The sequence below is a fragment of the Hirundo rustica genome, chromosome 3 (assembly GCF_015227805.2).
Source record: "Hirundo rustica isolate bHirRus1 chromosome 3, bHirRus1.pri.v3, whole genome shotgun sequence".
NCBI lineage: Eukaryota > Metazoa > Chordata > Aves > Passeriformes > Hirundinidae > Hirundo > Hirundo rustica.
The window spans coordinates 94,767,784-94,785,082 of NC_053452.1; the positions used below are offsets into that span (position 1 = coordinate 94,767,784).

General features: G+C 35.9%; 1 protein-coding gene across 1 annotated transcript in view; it reads left to right on the plus strand.

The window, feature by feature from the left end:
• CSMD1 (CUB and Sushi multiple domains 1) overlaps window positions 1–17,299 on the plus strand; it is a 950,789-nt gene that overhangs the window by 811,577 nt on the left and 121,913 nt on the right. Inside the window, 3 exon segments of the mRNA XM_040059570.2 lie at window positions 2,393–2,462; window positions 4,977–5,093; window positions 8,863–9,072. Coding sequence (XP_039915504.1) covers window positions 2,393–2,462; window positions 4,977–5,093; window positions 8,863–9,072 — 397 coding nt within the window.

The window sequence follows — 17,299 nt, forward strand, 5'->3', positions numbered from 1 at the left end:
AATATTCTGTCTGACTAACTGCACCTTTTTTATATACTTACAAGGATTCTATTTTTAAATACTTCCTTAAAATTTCATAGCATGTTGTTCCTTAACTGTATATATTCCAACTGTAAATGTCTTTTTCAATACATCTAAAAATTTAATACTAGCTGTGGAAGCTGACATATATAAAAACTAGTTTCATGGGCTTGTTCAAAGTGCAAAGATCTTCAATATCCAAATTCAATAGAAAATAGTTTGAATGTTTTGAAAATACTGTTAAAATTGCTATGCTGCATGGACTTTGCTGTAAGAAAGTGCATGCATATCTATATATGTAGCATGTTACTCAGATAGGACAAAAATGGGTCCAAATTAAAAAGAAATGATACTGAAAATAATGTTCTGTGAGGCACAGTATGCTTGCTATTCAACAAATATAGACCAGCATAACTTTTCAGAATATTTTTTTCTTTTTCACTCTAGCTGTGAATTTATCCTCAGTCTTTAGAGAACATATTCACAGCTAGCAATAACAATCAGCTGTGGATTAGTTTATAATTGAGACTTACCAGAAAAGTCATAGAGCTCAAACTACTACCTAGAGATGCATAAGAAAGGTAATTGCTAGCTGTAGGATTAAGTGTCTCCCCACAGGAGGGAACTTTAAAAGACTGAAATCAGAGTGTGCTCTTGTTGGAAAGAGGCTTGAAGCTAGAGGAATCATTTAATTTTATTTTTCAATAGATCTTTTATAGGCTATTTTACGTTTTTCCTGACTGTGCTAGTTAAATTACGGCTTCCCCTTGACTCCGAGAAGAGACATGCAATCACAGAAAACTAGAAAAAGAGAATAAAATAAAACAATGCAATCATGGAAGACTTGTAAGCGGGAGTAAAACAGAGAATATTGCATTAATTAAATTATTCAAAACCTCATCCATTTTGCAAGTAACTGAGATGACACAGCAAGTGCATGCATATTTTTTCCTTTAAAAAGGTTGCTTTCAAGCAAAAGATTCTTATTAATTATCAATTTGGAATGTTTTTAGAAGAAAAAGACTGATTTCTTTTTCATTATTTTAGTGAAAACTGATCCTTTTTTTTTTTTCTTCTTTTCCTTCCAAGTAATTTTCTGGATGTATTTCAGTTTAGCTTTCAGAAGATGATTGCCTAAATATACTCAGCTAAATGATTAATTAAAGCAGTTTTATTCCATACAATTCTATATGAACTCTATTCAAGGTAGCATGTAAACATTCCAAATGATGTGGAAGAAATATCATCAAATGGATTTTCTTTTACTGCAGTTTACCTATTTATTCTTTTTCTTATTTTTATGGGATTATGATTGCTATGGACATATAATATTTAAATAAATATACATATTGTATTAATAATACACTTAGAAAAAATAAACTAGGGATATTAAGTGACTTGCATGAGTTGTATATACAAATGATTAAAACAGAAACTAAACCTTGTTCTCACTTCCGTGTCTCAATCTTTGTATCAATTGCTCTCACTCCTGCTTTCACATTTCAGCAGCAGAATGCATAACCTGAGTATCTCAAAGGACAGAACTGAAAAAAAAAAAAGACTTTTTGTCCTACTGTTAAGTTTCCAGTTTGATTTGCTCCTAGGGAAAACAAAGATGGGAGCATTTTGGTCCTAGGCAGTCACCCTGAGTTATGTGTGATTAGACTGTGCAAGTTACAGCCATGTCTGGATTTACTTCCTGCCACCACAGGAGTCTGCTTGGTTCTTGTGATTTTTCTTAAAAATAGGCAAAGTAAATTAAGCATGACAGCTAAATAAAGTGGCACTTGTATTTCTACAGCTGTCTGCCAAGATGCTGCATGTATGCAGTGGGTCGTGTTGTAAGGCCGTGTGAGAGGTCAAGGCCTGCTGCTATTTCCTGATGACAGTCTTGGCATGGTCCACATTGAACATCTGTAGCAAGTAGATGTGACACAAATTCCTCCCAGTGTCTGTACTACTCACACAGAGCAATAGTTGATTCACTCTGGATTGCAGTGTAAAAATCAAGCACTATGCTTGCACTGTAGCTGGAATACCCTGGAACTGACACAGGCAGTGAATTAATTAGACCACATGAGTACACATAGCTGTCTGCTTCTGTCTCATAATCATACTTTTAAGAAATTTTCAAGTAACCAAAAAATGTCAGTTTTAGAATCTTTTAGATTTTTTGATGTTTTAGAACATTTATTCAATAGAAAAATAAGAACGTAAAACCTGAACTATTTGAAAAGAGTTTCAGTCAAGTAATTATTATGTAGTTGGCTGATATAAGAACATACACTGACTCAGGAGGTCCTCTCTAGCTCTGTCTTTGAGGAAAGACCCATAAATATCTGCGATCTGATGTTTTGCCCTTTCCAAACAGGGCCGTTCTCATATTTCTTGTATGCCAGGAACAGTTCGACGCTGGAACTATCCATCTCCTCTCTGCATTGGTATGGAAACTTCTTTTCAGTTTTCTGACCATCAGTCACAAGAAACTCCTGACCTTGTCATGCCTAATTCAGTTTCATTCAAAATTTCTTTGAGTTTCCATTTGTATCTATGAAATTGGGTGGGGTGGGGGGGTGGGGGGGTGGGGGGGGTGGAAGGTAATTTTTTCTGTCCATATATCGTTAAATGCTATTTAAAAAAATATTGTGAGAGTGGGCAAAAGAGGAAACCCGTATGTTGACTATTGTTCAGCTTGTCCTGAATACTCTGCTTTGAATCAGGCTGAATCTTCTTCATAAATGAGAGGAAGTTAACAGATTCTTTTTGCAGTGTGCTCAGCTTGGAAGACTTAGGAGCCAGGCAGGTCATGCAGGGCACCTCAGGAGGTTTCCTAAAGAAGCAGGCAGTAAAGAGCAGCTCTGAAGCCAAGCTTTCATGGTAATGAAATGGAGTTTTAAGGATCCAGAAAAGACTGTCTCTTTTCATTTGAGAAAGCTGTTAAATGATGCTGAGTTGAAAAGTAAAGCTAAAAAGCATTTTCCTTTTAAGTACATTTAGACCTTAGTCAAACAGTTCTGAGTTTTCTGTGTGTAGAAAATAATCTCCTGCAGCATTTTTTCTTGATTTGACAAAATTTAAGAGAGTCAAGATTCTGCTATATTTTGGTATGCTTATTTCAAGAAAAAGCAGGACATTAGGAGAGAGAAGGATAGGTCCATCATAATGTACTGTCACTTTAGCTTTTAAATACATTCCTCAATGAATGCCTTTAATTTTAATATTCAATCAGCAAAAGCTGCTCCTATTAGTTTCATATCTAAGAGGAATTCAAAATATTTGGATGAAATTGAACAACACTAATGTGAAATAGTTTTAAAGGTTCCTTTATCAAGTTGAGCCCATACATTATGTTGTATTGTCAACTTCTACAGAAGCAGTCACTTTTTATTGATATGAAAGCAGTGCTTTTCCTTCCAATCAGTTCTAGAAATGAAAAATGTATTCAACAAGGTGTGTTTTGGGCTTTGGGAACTTTTGTTGTTTCTTTTCTTTTTATGGTAACCTTATGCTTCACCCTGCATGCTAAATATAGTTCCTTTTTTGCAAACATTGAACTCCTTGAATTATGAAACTGTGCTATCCTGGGAGCTAAAATACCCCTAAAAAAACCAAACAAACAAACCCTTAAAACATAACCGTCCTGTCACAGTCAGGTTCTCTGCGACCTTAAGGCCGGTCCAGCCAGGGGAGTGTTGTGAGATAGAGGGGCAGGAACGATGGAGTTGCTTTAAAAATAAAGAACTTCAGTAACGATAATAACAAACCACAGAAAACACATGATCTGAGGGGCAACATCCAAAGACCCAGGGACACGGCAAACTTAGCAATATATAGGGATGTCTGAGAGCAGGGGTCTGATCCCAAACGTGGAACAGGAACATGACCTTATATGTGACAGGTCCCTAACCAACTGAGAACCAGAACCTATGGCCTATTATGGAATGATCTAGTATAGATCATAGTAACTCATCCTTTCAATATCCCCCCTCCCATGGTCTCAGGTTGAATTCTTCTGCATGAGCTACCTGGGTTGAGCCATCCCAGCCAGTTCAACTGCCACAGCCTCCTCCTCTCTTGTCTCTAACACTTAAAATGTTGATTTTTTAATAGAATGCAAGCCAAAATCAGCACAATTATTACAACAGACAATCACAGTATCACAATTGTGTTATCAGATTAGGTATTAATGTAATGCCTGGCATGAAGACTCACAGACCTTAAAGTAATGATTCCTCAAATAATAAATATAAATTAAAATATCATAACTTGATTTCTTGAAGTTATTCTTACTTCATATTACTGTCCTAGTGTATGTGTAAACTCAGCCATGTTTTTGCAGGTTGCTTCACATATTTATAGCTTAGCTTTTTGTCATCCTAAATGATGCAAATGGGTTTTCAATTTCCAAACATATTCATTTGCTGAATAGAAGCATACCAATAGGAAGCAAAGAATTATTCTGTTACGCGGCAAATCTATCCTCTATCTGAATTAAAGCAAAAACTGTGGTGGGGGGCTTCATTTGCTTGTTTGTTTTTAAATTCAAGTGTGGTTTTGGTTATATTGAGTAATAGATTTGTTGCTGCATCATGATTTGGGATCATAATTCAGTTTAATTCCATATTTGTTCCTCTGATTGTGAAACATATCACAACATAGCACCAGACATTTTTAACAGTAATTGCCAAGCTGAGACAATGGGTTGCCCAGTCTATATGTGCAACTACACATTTATAGCTATATTACAGTGAACATATCACCTTAAGTGAAGATCTAACTATAAATCAGATACCTTTTTTTTCCCTCCTTCATGAAGAGTGTTTTGACCATGATAAATTTTACTGCTTTTGGGTCATGGGAACAAAATGAAGAATCCACTTTGAATTAAGGTTATGTCAAATACTAAGAAATAATATTAATAAAAGATATAGTGATTTTCTTTTTGTTTTTAATAGCTAAATGTGGTGGAACACTGACAAACATGGCTGGTGTGATCCTGAGCCCAGGGTTTCCTGGAAATTACCCTAGTAACTTAGATTGTACCTGGAAAATTTTATTGCCTATTGGATATGGTAAGTAAACTTATATTGGAAGAGCAATTATTTATAATATTCAGCTTTATATATATATAATATTATTATAAATATTTTACTTCCAGCATTACATAGATTTTATCTAGTGAATGTATTGTGAACCCTTACATAAATATTTGCTACATTTGAAATTAAAATGGTTGGCAATTTTAAAATGTGTCTTTGCTAGAGCAACTGGTTATTAATGCAGCCTGTCTCAGAAACTGATTTCAAAACAAATTAGATCTGTGCAGCATGAAGATATATCAGAAGAAATAAATAATTTGACCTCTAAATTAAATAATGGTCTTTTGTTCTCCAAGTGACTTTTTAAACAGTATTTTATGTTCTATAAAAGTAGACAAACTGTATTCCAAATCCTAGATTACAGTTGCCAATTCAGAATCTTTCAAGGTTTACATTAAAACACTTTTCATACAAAAATATCTTCACGGGTAAGTAAGTAATAACTATGTTGGAAAGGTAATAATAGATAATAAGGAATCTGTAAGCTTATGTACAAAACACAGTCTTCTATCATTATGAGAACTGAAAGAGGAATAAGGGGGTTTTTTGCTATGAAATTTCTTGTCCCATACTGTAAATTAAATTTCAATGCTCAGTGGGACAATTAATTTTAAAAACTCATTACTAAATTTACTATTCTTATCTGAGGAACTTTTAGTTTATTTTCTATGTTCTCCATCTGCATTCATAAGAGTGGTATTTGCAGTGACATGTACTACTTTCATAGTATTTTACTAAGTCAATATGTAGAAATACTTTGCTGCTGTTTAGAATACCAGTGAACACCTGGTAAAAACTGATCCATCATAATTATGGATACCCTTAGTAGCCTAAGATATCTTTATAGATCGACATTTTCCAGCTACATTTGCAGGAAATATAAATGATAACCAATGTCATCCTAATTAGGTTATTACAATACTGCCTTTGAAAAATAGTCTTTCATATGTCTCAGAGTTGCTCTTTTTCTTTAAGCTTTTCCATGTAGAAAATGTTTCATGGATTAATTGCACAAAAGCATCTTACATCCTGTTGTTATTATTTCCCTCACTTCTCTGAAAGTCTCTGGTGGTGATTATTCTGTAAATAGGAAAGATAATTGTTTTGTTTAGTGAAGGTTTTAACATGTACAAGATGTTCATAGCACTGATCTATCATTGCCTTCAAAAATACTACAAAGGATGTTTTTTTACCACCAAGTTCCTACAGTGATATTTTTCCCTAAGTATTTGTTAAAAAACCACATGTATCTGTATATCAGGTTTAAAATTGTAATTGATGTGATCTTTCACAAAGTACTTCTACTTTGAAGTACTTCTACTTGGAATTTTAATTAGAAGTATAAGGTTCTCTACTGAAAAGCTGTTTGTTTACTTGCATTCTATTGTATCAAAACAACTGTGTGCTTAAACGATGTCTAACAATAAAATCGTGTGAGCTAAATGTGTAACAAAATATAGTGCTCTCTTCATTACATGAAAATATATCAGTCATCTAAAAAAAGACACTACTAAAATAGAAATATTTTAAAATAGAAAGTATATATTTTCAAGTGAGTTATTTTAAAATTATCTCAGGTCACTGTTAATTAATTAACATTTGTAAAAACAATTATCTTAGTTTGGATTTTTCATTAATGAGAGTACATTCAAGTGAGAGAGGAAGTGCTGTTGAGATTCAAGCAGGAAGTAATATAGTTTTACCAGATAATGATTTATTTTGTGTAGCTGTCATTTTAATTCCATGAAATTTTATGTAAGAAATTGTTTTGTGTAGAAAAAAATCATCTTTGACATATCAAATTGACATTTGGAAATTGTATAAACTTGGACTTAAGGCTTGAGGGGACACATGCAGTGTGTTCTTTAATTGAAATTAGCGCGTTTGAAACTACTTTAGTTAGGTGGGGTTTTTTAAATTACCTTTAAACCTACTTTTATACTTTTAAAACACAAAGCCTTTTTGTACTGAATATATGCAACTAGACATAGAAATTCCTTCTCAGAAATTAGATTAGAATGATTCAGTTTTAAAGGTACTCCACAGCTCATTCGAGAATATTTCATAATAGTAGATTACTTTTATTCAAATGTCTAAACTATGTTTGGGCTCTGTATAAATAGGACAAAATTGATTATCTGCTTGTCACTTTTGCAATTCAGGTATTACATTAAGTGGCTGCTCAATTCTTTATCATTTCTATGGTGTTGACATCCAGCCTCTCTTGGGAATCACTAGCCGCTGACACTGAGGTCAAGATGTTTCCAGACTGCTTGGTGTCCTACTTCATCTTAAATTCTGAGGGCATTGTAAAGTTAGTGACTTCATTCAAGTCAGACTAGCCAACTTAAACGTCATAGAGAGATGGCTGATATTATGACTGGTATTTTCGGTGTGTACCTCTCTATCGATAGCACTGTATTAAGTGTTCTTATTCAGCAGCTGAAATACTTGTTTTCATACCTCACACTTTGCATACATCAGAGAAGGTACTAGAACTGAGCATCCTGTATTTTAGAAGTGTTCTATAAAACACATTGGTAGCTTATTTAATTTCTCTTGGAGAAAAAAATAATCTTTTTTATACCATTGATTCAACCTTAAGCCCCAGAGGTGAAGAAATCGGCTATGAACAAGACTGAGTGAATTACCCATGTAATCTATTACCCTGGTAATTAATCTATAATGTTCTCTCTTTGAGTGAAGCATATGTCTCTACCACTAAGAAAGAATGTCAAGCAGAGTTAAGGCATTGACTATTTCACGCTGCTTTGTTGGCTCATTCAGTAATTCTGTTTAATTCTATTACAGCTGGTTCTTGATAGGCTCCCAGAGCAAAGTTAAGCCCAAAAAGTGCAGTTGCAAGTTACTTGGTACTAGGCTTCCAAACTAGGGATTCATCCCTCATTTCTGTTTTGATACAATACATATGCATAGTTTAAAACTGGAAGTCAGGTCCTTAGTCCAGAGGAAGTAGTTCCAGAACTTTTCCGCTTTCCCCGTGAGATTATGCTTATACTTCCAACTCTTCAGCATTTTTCAAATGCTGAAAAGCCTTGTTCAAGCACCTGATTCCTGGAGAGGGTTTGTGGTAAATTCTCTGAAGTCCCTGTCACCAATCTGGAGTTGAGTGCATTTTATAGGGCTGCATACAGGGTAAAATGGCTCCAAAGACACACTGGCCCAAGCTAGAGAGAAAAGGAGACAAAGGTGTCTCCTAGGTGACCCAGGGCAGGAAAACCGAGGTAGAGTAGATAGCTGGAACTAGATAGGTAAACTTCTGCCACAAAAAGGTGGCTTCGTTAGTAACCTTCCTGGGTGCCTAGGTAATCCTGAGCCTCTGTGAGAGGCCTTGGCCCAGCACAGGGATGCACTTGGGATGGCAGAGTCCTGGCCAGGCCGTGGCACAACAAGATTTGTGATTTTCCCCTCTGGTGAGTCTTTCTGTTAATTGGTTTAGGAATATAAAAAATATTCCTGGTGTTAACTTCGTGATTTTTTGGCTTACTTTCATTTGTCCCTTCATGTGTGGGTATGATCTTTATTGGTAACCAAAAAAATTAGAAACTCCAACTCTTGTAATACTTAGCAGCTATTTCTTTAACTTAAGCATCCCACTTTGAATAGTGACTAAAATATAAATATAGTGCCTATAACAACTATTATAATTTTATTTTTATTTACATGCTTTACTATTAAGCAACATGAGTTATATATTTTTTTTCCTTTCTCCATGCTACAGGTGCACACATTCAGTTTCTGAATTTCTCCACTGAAGCAAATCATGATTTCCTTGAAATTCAGAATGGGCCTCACCACACCAGTTCTATGATCGGCCAGTTTAGTGGAATGGAACTCCCATCACCCTTGCTAAGTACGACTCATGAAACACTTGTCCATTTTTATAGTGATCACTCAGAAAACAGGCAAGGATTTAAGTTGACATACCAAGGTAAGTATGAACTTGCACAATGATGTTTACGGTTAGAAAGGAAAAATACAATTTTAACTGTTTTTATTATTATTTTAGAAGATATATTTGGTATATATTATAAAGCATTTTAAAATCTGTAGATTGTTTAATAAATAGGTTGGAATTTTTCAAATTGAAATTGTGTTGAGTTGGAATCTTTGTTCTATTGATGTAAAAGCCTGAGAAGGTGATGTTATTTGCCAAAGGTCTCATAGCTGATAATCCCTTCCATTCAATTTAGTTGTACTGTTACCAATTCATACTACTAATATGTCTTGTTTTCCCATTTATATAATCTTTTTTATGATTAATGTAATAGTAAAAGTTATTTTAAATATTCAGGTGAAAAGTTTTATAATTTCCTATGTTATGTATTTACAGTCTAGACTCCTGTGAAAATACCAAGAAATAAAAAAAAGCCCCATCAGATGATATATTCTATATCCATTTTCAAACACATATAATCAGTATTTGAAAATGTGAACTTTTTGTGGTCCTTTACTGTTGGCTTTTTTCTTCATCTTCATTGTTTGCTTGTTTGTTTTCCCATTAATGACAATAAAACACCAATAGTTTGTGCATATTTCTGAACTCTTAAAATAGTCTTACTGTCAAGAGTTGAGCACCATTACAGGACCTGAACAGTTTAACAAAATGTAATGGCTTGGTTTAATTTTCAGATATCTTTAAGGGAATTCATGCCACCTTATTCTAGGATCTTAATTTGGGTAACTTAATTATGTGTTGGGGGTTAACACCAGTGGGCAGTTAAACACCACACAACTATTCAACTCCTACCCAGCTCAGTTGGATGGGGGAAGAGGAAAGGAATATTAAAAGCAAGAAAGCTTGGCAGCAAAGATAAAAAACATTGTTTAACAGGTGAAGGATAAGGTGAAGAAGAGAGAAAGAAAATAAAAGTGATGCAGAGGCAACCACTCACCACCTCCCACAGGCAGACTGATGCCCAGCCAAAGATGGTTAATGTCTCTAGTCCCCCTCTTTTCCCTTTTGTTGCTGAACATGATTTTATGTGGTATGGATGATCTCTTGTTAGTTCAGGTCATCTGCTAGGTTGTGTCCTCACCCACCCTATTGTGCATTCCAAATTTATTTACTGGAAGAGCATAGTGGGAAATAGAGATAGCCTCAATGTTGTTCAGCAAAAGCCAGAACATTACTGTGTTATCAGTATTCTTTTGGCCGCAGACTGAAGACACAGCACCACGTGAGCTTCTATGAGGACAGAAAACTCTAATTTCCAGGCCCAGTATAGCATTTATTTGCACACAACACCCATTTATAGTTAGATCACATCTATGGAGTCAATGGACAGTGAGGAAGATTCTGAACACCTGAATTAGGCTGATGCACATAAAGCATGCCCACAAAGAAATCATGACTCTCTCACCTGTAGAATTTTATTCTGTCACATAGTTTTACAAGTATGGAATATTCTTATATCACATCCACCTAGTGTTGGTTTCCTTCTGAGCAGTCAAAAATAATTGTGATTGTCAAGTTACAGAAATGGCAGAAAAGTCAAATATAAAGCCATGTGATATATTTTATATATATTCTCCGGTATTGTTCTGGTTTGATTTAGTATGTTTTTCGTTGCCATAACAAGCTCTTCCTGACTAATAGGACTTTCTGCCCTGAAACTAGTAGTTAAATCTCACCTTGTTTGTAGACTGTATAACATGTTTTCCTAGAGGCAGTGTTGTAGCTTACTCAAAAAGTACATGGTTTTATTACTCTTTTTTTCTATTATTCCCTTTCTTACTTAGTCCAATAGGACTGTTTGGTTGACTCCAAAATAAATGGGAATGTGAAGAGGAGGGCATGATACAATAGGAACTGCTATTTTTTGGTTCATTATAACTATCTCCTGTTAAAATCAGTTGCTTTTTGAATAAGTTGCATGCTTTCTACTTCTACTTGCAACTTGTCAGCTGTCAACAAACATACAATCATCAACGACAGTGTAAAATTTTATCGTATTATGTAAACATAGGAAAAGCAATTCACTTAAAACCAGAGCAAGGTATTATGAAATATTACACTTTTGCATTACATGGACCTTATATGTATATATATATATTTTTTTTTTAAGTGATGAAGATTGTGTTAGTAGATTCTCAAAATAAAAGAAAATGTCAAAAAAGTGCTTTTCATTGAAATTAATAAAATTTTAGTAGTATTTTCCAAGTACTTCTAGAAAAGATCCAGAAAAAATTAATTTCTCAACAATAGTAATATTTTATAAGACTTTTCATAGCTAAGTTAGTAGTTTAATAGTTACAATAACAGAACAAAAAAGATCAGAACCAAGAAAGAAATACAGTTAAATTAACTGATACTTGTGTCATTCTAATTTCAAATAAAGGACATAACTAGTAGTAATATCAATTATCTAATTTCACAAAAAAGTGTAGTTACGGGTATATTTGCACTACCAAATGCATATACATCAATCCAGTTTTATGTTTCCCATAAATCAGCAAAACAATTTTTTTCTGTGAAGATAACTCATGCAGTTCATTTTAATGTATTACTCCTTACCTATATAGACAGTATTTTAGTGTTTGTTTGTATGCATTTGTGTGTATATTGTGTGTATGTGTGTGTATGCATATATGCCTGTATGTTAAAAAATTTATGGGTTTAAAACATTTTAAAACACCTGACAAAATAATCCACTTCTCTAAAAAAAGAAGTGCTGGAAAAAAATCAATTATTCTAAAGACTATTTATGATTTAGTGATTTGGATGTCTTTTTATTTTTTTTTCCCCTAATGTGGAAAGTTGGTAACACAGTTGTGTTCAATTTTTAAATGATTAGGATCTACCAGCTAAGCTAAATCTATTGAATTTATAATTGACCTATGTTCTGTTTTCTATCTACTTCCTTTTCTTCATTGTAGAAACAGATATGGGACTTTACTTATTTAAAAATTAACTGTCATGCATGTGTTTCTTTTTCTTCACAAAATAGAAACTCTCTCTGTTGTCTCTGAGAACACAGATTGCACTAGCCATTTCTACTGAGAAGATCTAGCAATTCTATAATCATCATATATTATAACCTCATATTATTGAGCCAAAATAACATGCTCAGCATCGTTTAGAACATACAGGAAATTGTACTCACAATTAGATAGCCATAATCCATGAACTTTCGAAAGTATTGTTTCAGTGTATTCCCCATTCTTCTCTTGTTCTCTGAAAGAAAATGCCAGTGGTTTACAATTGAGCAATTTTATTGTCTGCTTTATTTTTTATCATACAAATATGCTGGTTTTGATAGCTGACTTTTCTTTTTCTGTTCCACATCTGTTGCCCTTGATAGTTGTCTTTTCTGATGGATTATCTCTGGATTTTCCTACTCTCTTTAATATTATATTTCTCAATTACTCTCTCTTCCTCTTAGACTATCTGCAATTGCTGCAACTTAATTTAAAAAATAATACTTACTCCAACGTTACTCTTTTTTTCCTCCTTTCTTCCCTGTTAGAAGTGTTGTTTACCTTTCAGTAAATCAAATACCATACAAGTCTTAGCCTGATTTTTCTGGATGATGTAATTTAGCATTGTTGTGTTGTCTGGCTGTCAACCCTATACCTTTGTTAAGCAATTTTAAAACCATTGGCCAACTTCAGTTATGAAATAAAGCCCTTGTTGAGAAGAGAGATGCAGCATTACTCCATAGATATTAATTCAGTTGGGCTTGCTGGCTACCTGGTCAGAATAATTTTTGTCACAACAGAATTTAATATGCAATGTCATCCCTAATTGCTATTCATGGGATATAAATTGTAACAGCATATCTTTTAGGAGTGAAGCCTCTGCCTAGGCCTCAGTGAACCTCTCCAGTGGAAAAGCTGCTTTGAGCAACTCAGGCAAGCAATCGAGCTCTCACATCCACACACGCCACGAGGCTAGCTCAGCAAAAGAGAGGCAAGAGGGCCCTTTGCATAAGATGAAGTTCCAGCAAGGTTTATTCCAGGTGCTGAAGGGAATCCAGTGCAAAGATCATGTGCCTTGCTCAGGCTTAAGTATGATTTACGGAATCCAATGGCCTTGTCACTCAGGGACAGAACTGAGGGCAGGTAAGGCCAGTGTCCTATAGGGAAGACAGGTCTGGTCATCGGGGTCCCACAACCAATGGATTAACAAGGAAAGAAGAAACCAGGAGAATTTGGGTATCAGGGAGAAGAGGCGGGGGTAGAATTACAGCGTGTCCTTCCAAGGCCAAAACCTGGGGGTTATTTCCATCGGCTTTAGGGACTCCACAATAAATGTGTGAGGGAAATAAAATATGAGAGCTTGGTATGGGTGTCACATTCAAAATCTTCCTATGGGCAAAAGGAATACTGTTATATATGGAAAGCTAAGAATTTATTTTTAGTCCAATTGATGCTCACACAGTTAAGTTGTCCACTTTTGTCATTTCTAGAAATGAATTTACAAAGCAAAGCAAATGGAGCTGAGCTCCTGACATCTTTATACATTTAACCAGATTTTTTTTTTCAGACTGCTCCTAATTGATCTCATTGTAGGATGTCCTAATATACTATAACAGGGGAAAAATGTATAAATAAAAAAACACATTACTTTTCTAATAGTGAAATTAATTTAATTTACCCTTAAAAAAAAAAGAGCAGATAAAAAGAATCCAGAGTTACAGTCACACTTTCCAAATCTGTTCTAGTTGTCTTAGTGAATATGTTGCATATTAGGAGTGCCCACAAACTTGTATAGCTTAATTCTAATCAGATCTGTTGTATTTAAATTACGTTAAAAGGGATTAAGGATTAAATTCAGGGGGGTTGCTGTATGGTACTGTAATGATTTCACATTTGCCAAATTCTGTTTGCCAAATTCAGTGCAATGGTCTGAGTGTTTACCAGAACCCATAGTTCTATGAGATAGGATCAGGAGAAAAGCAAAGCAGGCCCAAACTTAAAGGTACAAAGACAGATTTATTAACATACACTAAAAGAAGAAAATGAAAATCAAAATGAAACTTTCAAAACACTCTTCCTCCCCCACAAACTTCACTTTCCCACAAACAACATACAGAGACAAAACCTGTGATTTTCAGTAAGTTTCCCCATCTAAAAATAATCTTTCATCAGTTCTTAGGGAGAGGAGTTTCTCTTAAAATTCCCATGGAAACATTGCCACAGGGAACAGTCCTCTGGTGGCTCCCATGTCACGAATCTGCAGCTGCCCAGAAAAAACTGTCTGCAAACTGTGAATTCTCCTCCCATTAGCAGCTTTCCTGAGCTGCATATGGGTCATGGACACTTTGGGGTGTCGTTTTAAGGAAAAGCAGCTCCAAAGGCAAGGATTTGTACATCTCATGAACAGAGATCTTATTTCACTTCTTCACTGGCACAGAGGGCTTCTTATCTTTCTGTCCCAACATCTCATGGGATCACAAGATCACAGCTACTAATTCAGTATTCACTCAAATAGAGATCCCTTTGCTCAAATACACAAATCTGAAGAATCATCTCCCCAAAATGCATATTTGTCCCATGGTTTAAAGGGGTAGTCTGATATATTACTGTTCATTACCATGGTTCATAAGAGAAGTCCAGCCTAAAATGGCTACTCCTCTATCCCTTCTCCCAATTAGTCTTTCACTCTCTCTTCACTGACTTCTGTCTCATGCCATGTCTTCTCTACATTCACTCTGTCACTTTCCTCTCACTCAGAGAAGGGTTAGGGCTTTGGAAGTTTCATCAGTGCAAGGGAAGAGTTAATACCTTGCCCAGGGCCTGCAGAGATCACATGATGCCTGCCGGACAGCAGCCGCTCAGTGTTCTCAGCTGCCTGATTTCACCATGGCCCCGGCAGGATGGCTCAGGAGGCTCACAGCTAGAGTGGAGCCCAGCTCAGCTGTGGTTGGAACTCAGTGGCAGCAGAATTTCAGCCGAGCAGTGCCGCAGGCCGAGATGGCTGGGAACTTTCTCCTCCCCTCCGCCAGCGCGGCAGCCCAGGGCAGGGCGGCCCAGCCTGGCCAGTGGCAGGCAGGCTGGCCTTAGAGTCAGCTGGATGTTAGCAGCTGCAGCCTCCCCTTCCTCCCCTGCCCGCTGCTGCCGGGACCCAGGGCCCGGCTGGGCCCCCACCAGGGTTGCAGCCACAGCTGAGCCCAGCCAGGCCACGCCAGACCCGGGGGAGGGAGGATGGCCCCCACGGCGGAGCGGGGGCAGCCTGCTGCTCCTGGTATCTCTCTCAAATCCTGGAAGAATGTTTTTCCTGGAGTTCTTCTGATTTTTGTGTAGCCCAGAAAGCATATCCCTATATTTAATTGGTTCATCCCCCTGTCAATTTCGAAGTCAGTTACTAATTGTTTTTTTTGCTATCTGAGCTAAACCAGCACATTCTACCCTTACAGTCCAGGAGCCGGAATCCCACTTCATTATTGCTAGAGCAAAAGTATATTCTTATGACCAAAGTCGTACAAGTTTTTACCACATCATAGGTGCACATGGTACCTAGTCCGGGTTCCTAGTGTTTATGTCATCTGAGAAGACAATATCTAACACTGCCATTTCTCTCAAGCGTTGCATCTCTCGTTCTCTGGTCTTCCACTGGGTTTGCTGCATATAGAGATCGTCTGCACACAGATATCTTTGTGCCACACTTCCCAGGACCCGTTCCCAGAGACTGCGAGGGTCAGCCCCCCTCATAATTTCTTGGTCGATGACTGGATCATGTGACAGGGATCCCAGATGCCTCGCTTCAGTGCTGTCCAGCATTGTAGTCTCACCTGCAGCATCCCAAAGACAGACTAACCAACTAATTATAGATTCATCAGGTTGTTGAGTCTAATCCTTTCTTGGGCCACAAGTCACCCTAAGACAGGTACTATCTTCAGTTCAAGGACTGATTTTTTAAAATGAAAATAATTCCTAACGTGAATACAATAGATAAGGGCACTAAGGCAGCAGACATTTTTTTTTGCCAGGTAAATAACTTTTTTATAGATACCAATCTGAAAATAAAGGGAGAAGCTATGCTTATTCAATGAAGCTTTCATGCTGTTAAAAAAAAATGAAGTTTTCTAGAGATCTTAGTGTTTTATGAAGGATAAGGTTTTTTGATAATCCCTCATCTCAAAAAAAAGCAACAAATATAAGCATGGTAGAGTGAATTATGAAACTAATAATGCTACCTCTCAATTTTTCTACTGATTTTCTGAAGGCAGGAAAATGTTTACGAGATTGAATCTTAATATAGCTTGGGATTATACTATGAACACATTATTTTTGGGATGAATAAAAGTGAATGCACACTGAGCAGTGTAAACTATTTTCTACCCCTACTTGTAGGGATCTAGTGCTGAGCCTTAAGCCTGTGAATTCTCACAGCTCAGGATTTGAAAAAATATCCTAAATCACTTAGGTACTGTGTATTTCTGAATGCATTAAAAAGCTTTGTCTTCGTAGCAGAACCCTAGGGAAATTACAGCTCTCAGTACCATTGCTGATCAGATCCTTATTGTTTTATGCTGTGATATTTTGATGTTCTCTTTTCCCTTCAGCTTTGCATTTGCAATGCATAGGGAATGGTGGGTATTCCATTATGTTAAAAATGGATTGCTAAATTTCTGTGTGTGGTGGAACCTTTTGTTTCATTCATAGCAAGAAGTTCATAGTGATTGAATGTTGAACTACTGGAATTAGAATAGTTAGAATATTTTTTTCCCAAGATAATAAAAAAAGGACTTTGAAAGTGCCTGATGTTTTAAAAAGCAACATATAAGTTTAATTATATATTTTTCTACTCTTGAAATCACTGTTGTATACTGCTTAGTTTAAAAGAGATGCATTGAGAAAGACTTTCTCTTGTTATGAGTGTTGTGGTTTTGCCACCTATGTAAAACAGTAAAGAGAGGAAACAACCATAAATACTTAGAAGAGTATTTCTATATCTCATTTGACTGGTGATCTTAAGGTTCTGAGACTGCCATGTATGTCAAATCTCAGTATCTGAGATATAAACAGTCTCTGTACACTAAGTCTGAGAACAGTCATGGAAGTTTGATTGGCAAGCCGTTATGCCAGGTCAGAAGAAATAAATTGCTTTTATGGCCTTTGAGAGATTCATAGCAGAATTTAGTGCACAGAAGAACATAGTTAGTCTAGTGGATCATAAGACATATTTGTGGGTTTTAATTCCTGTCCATATT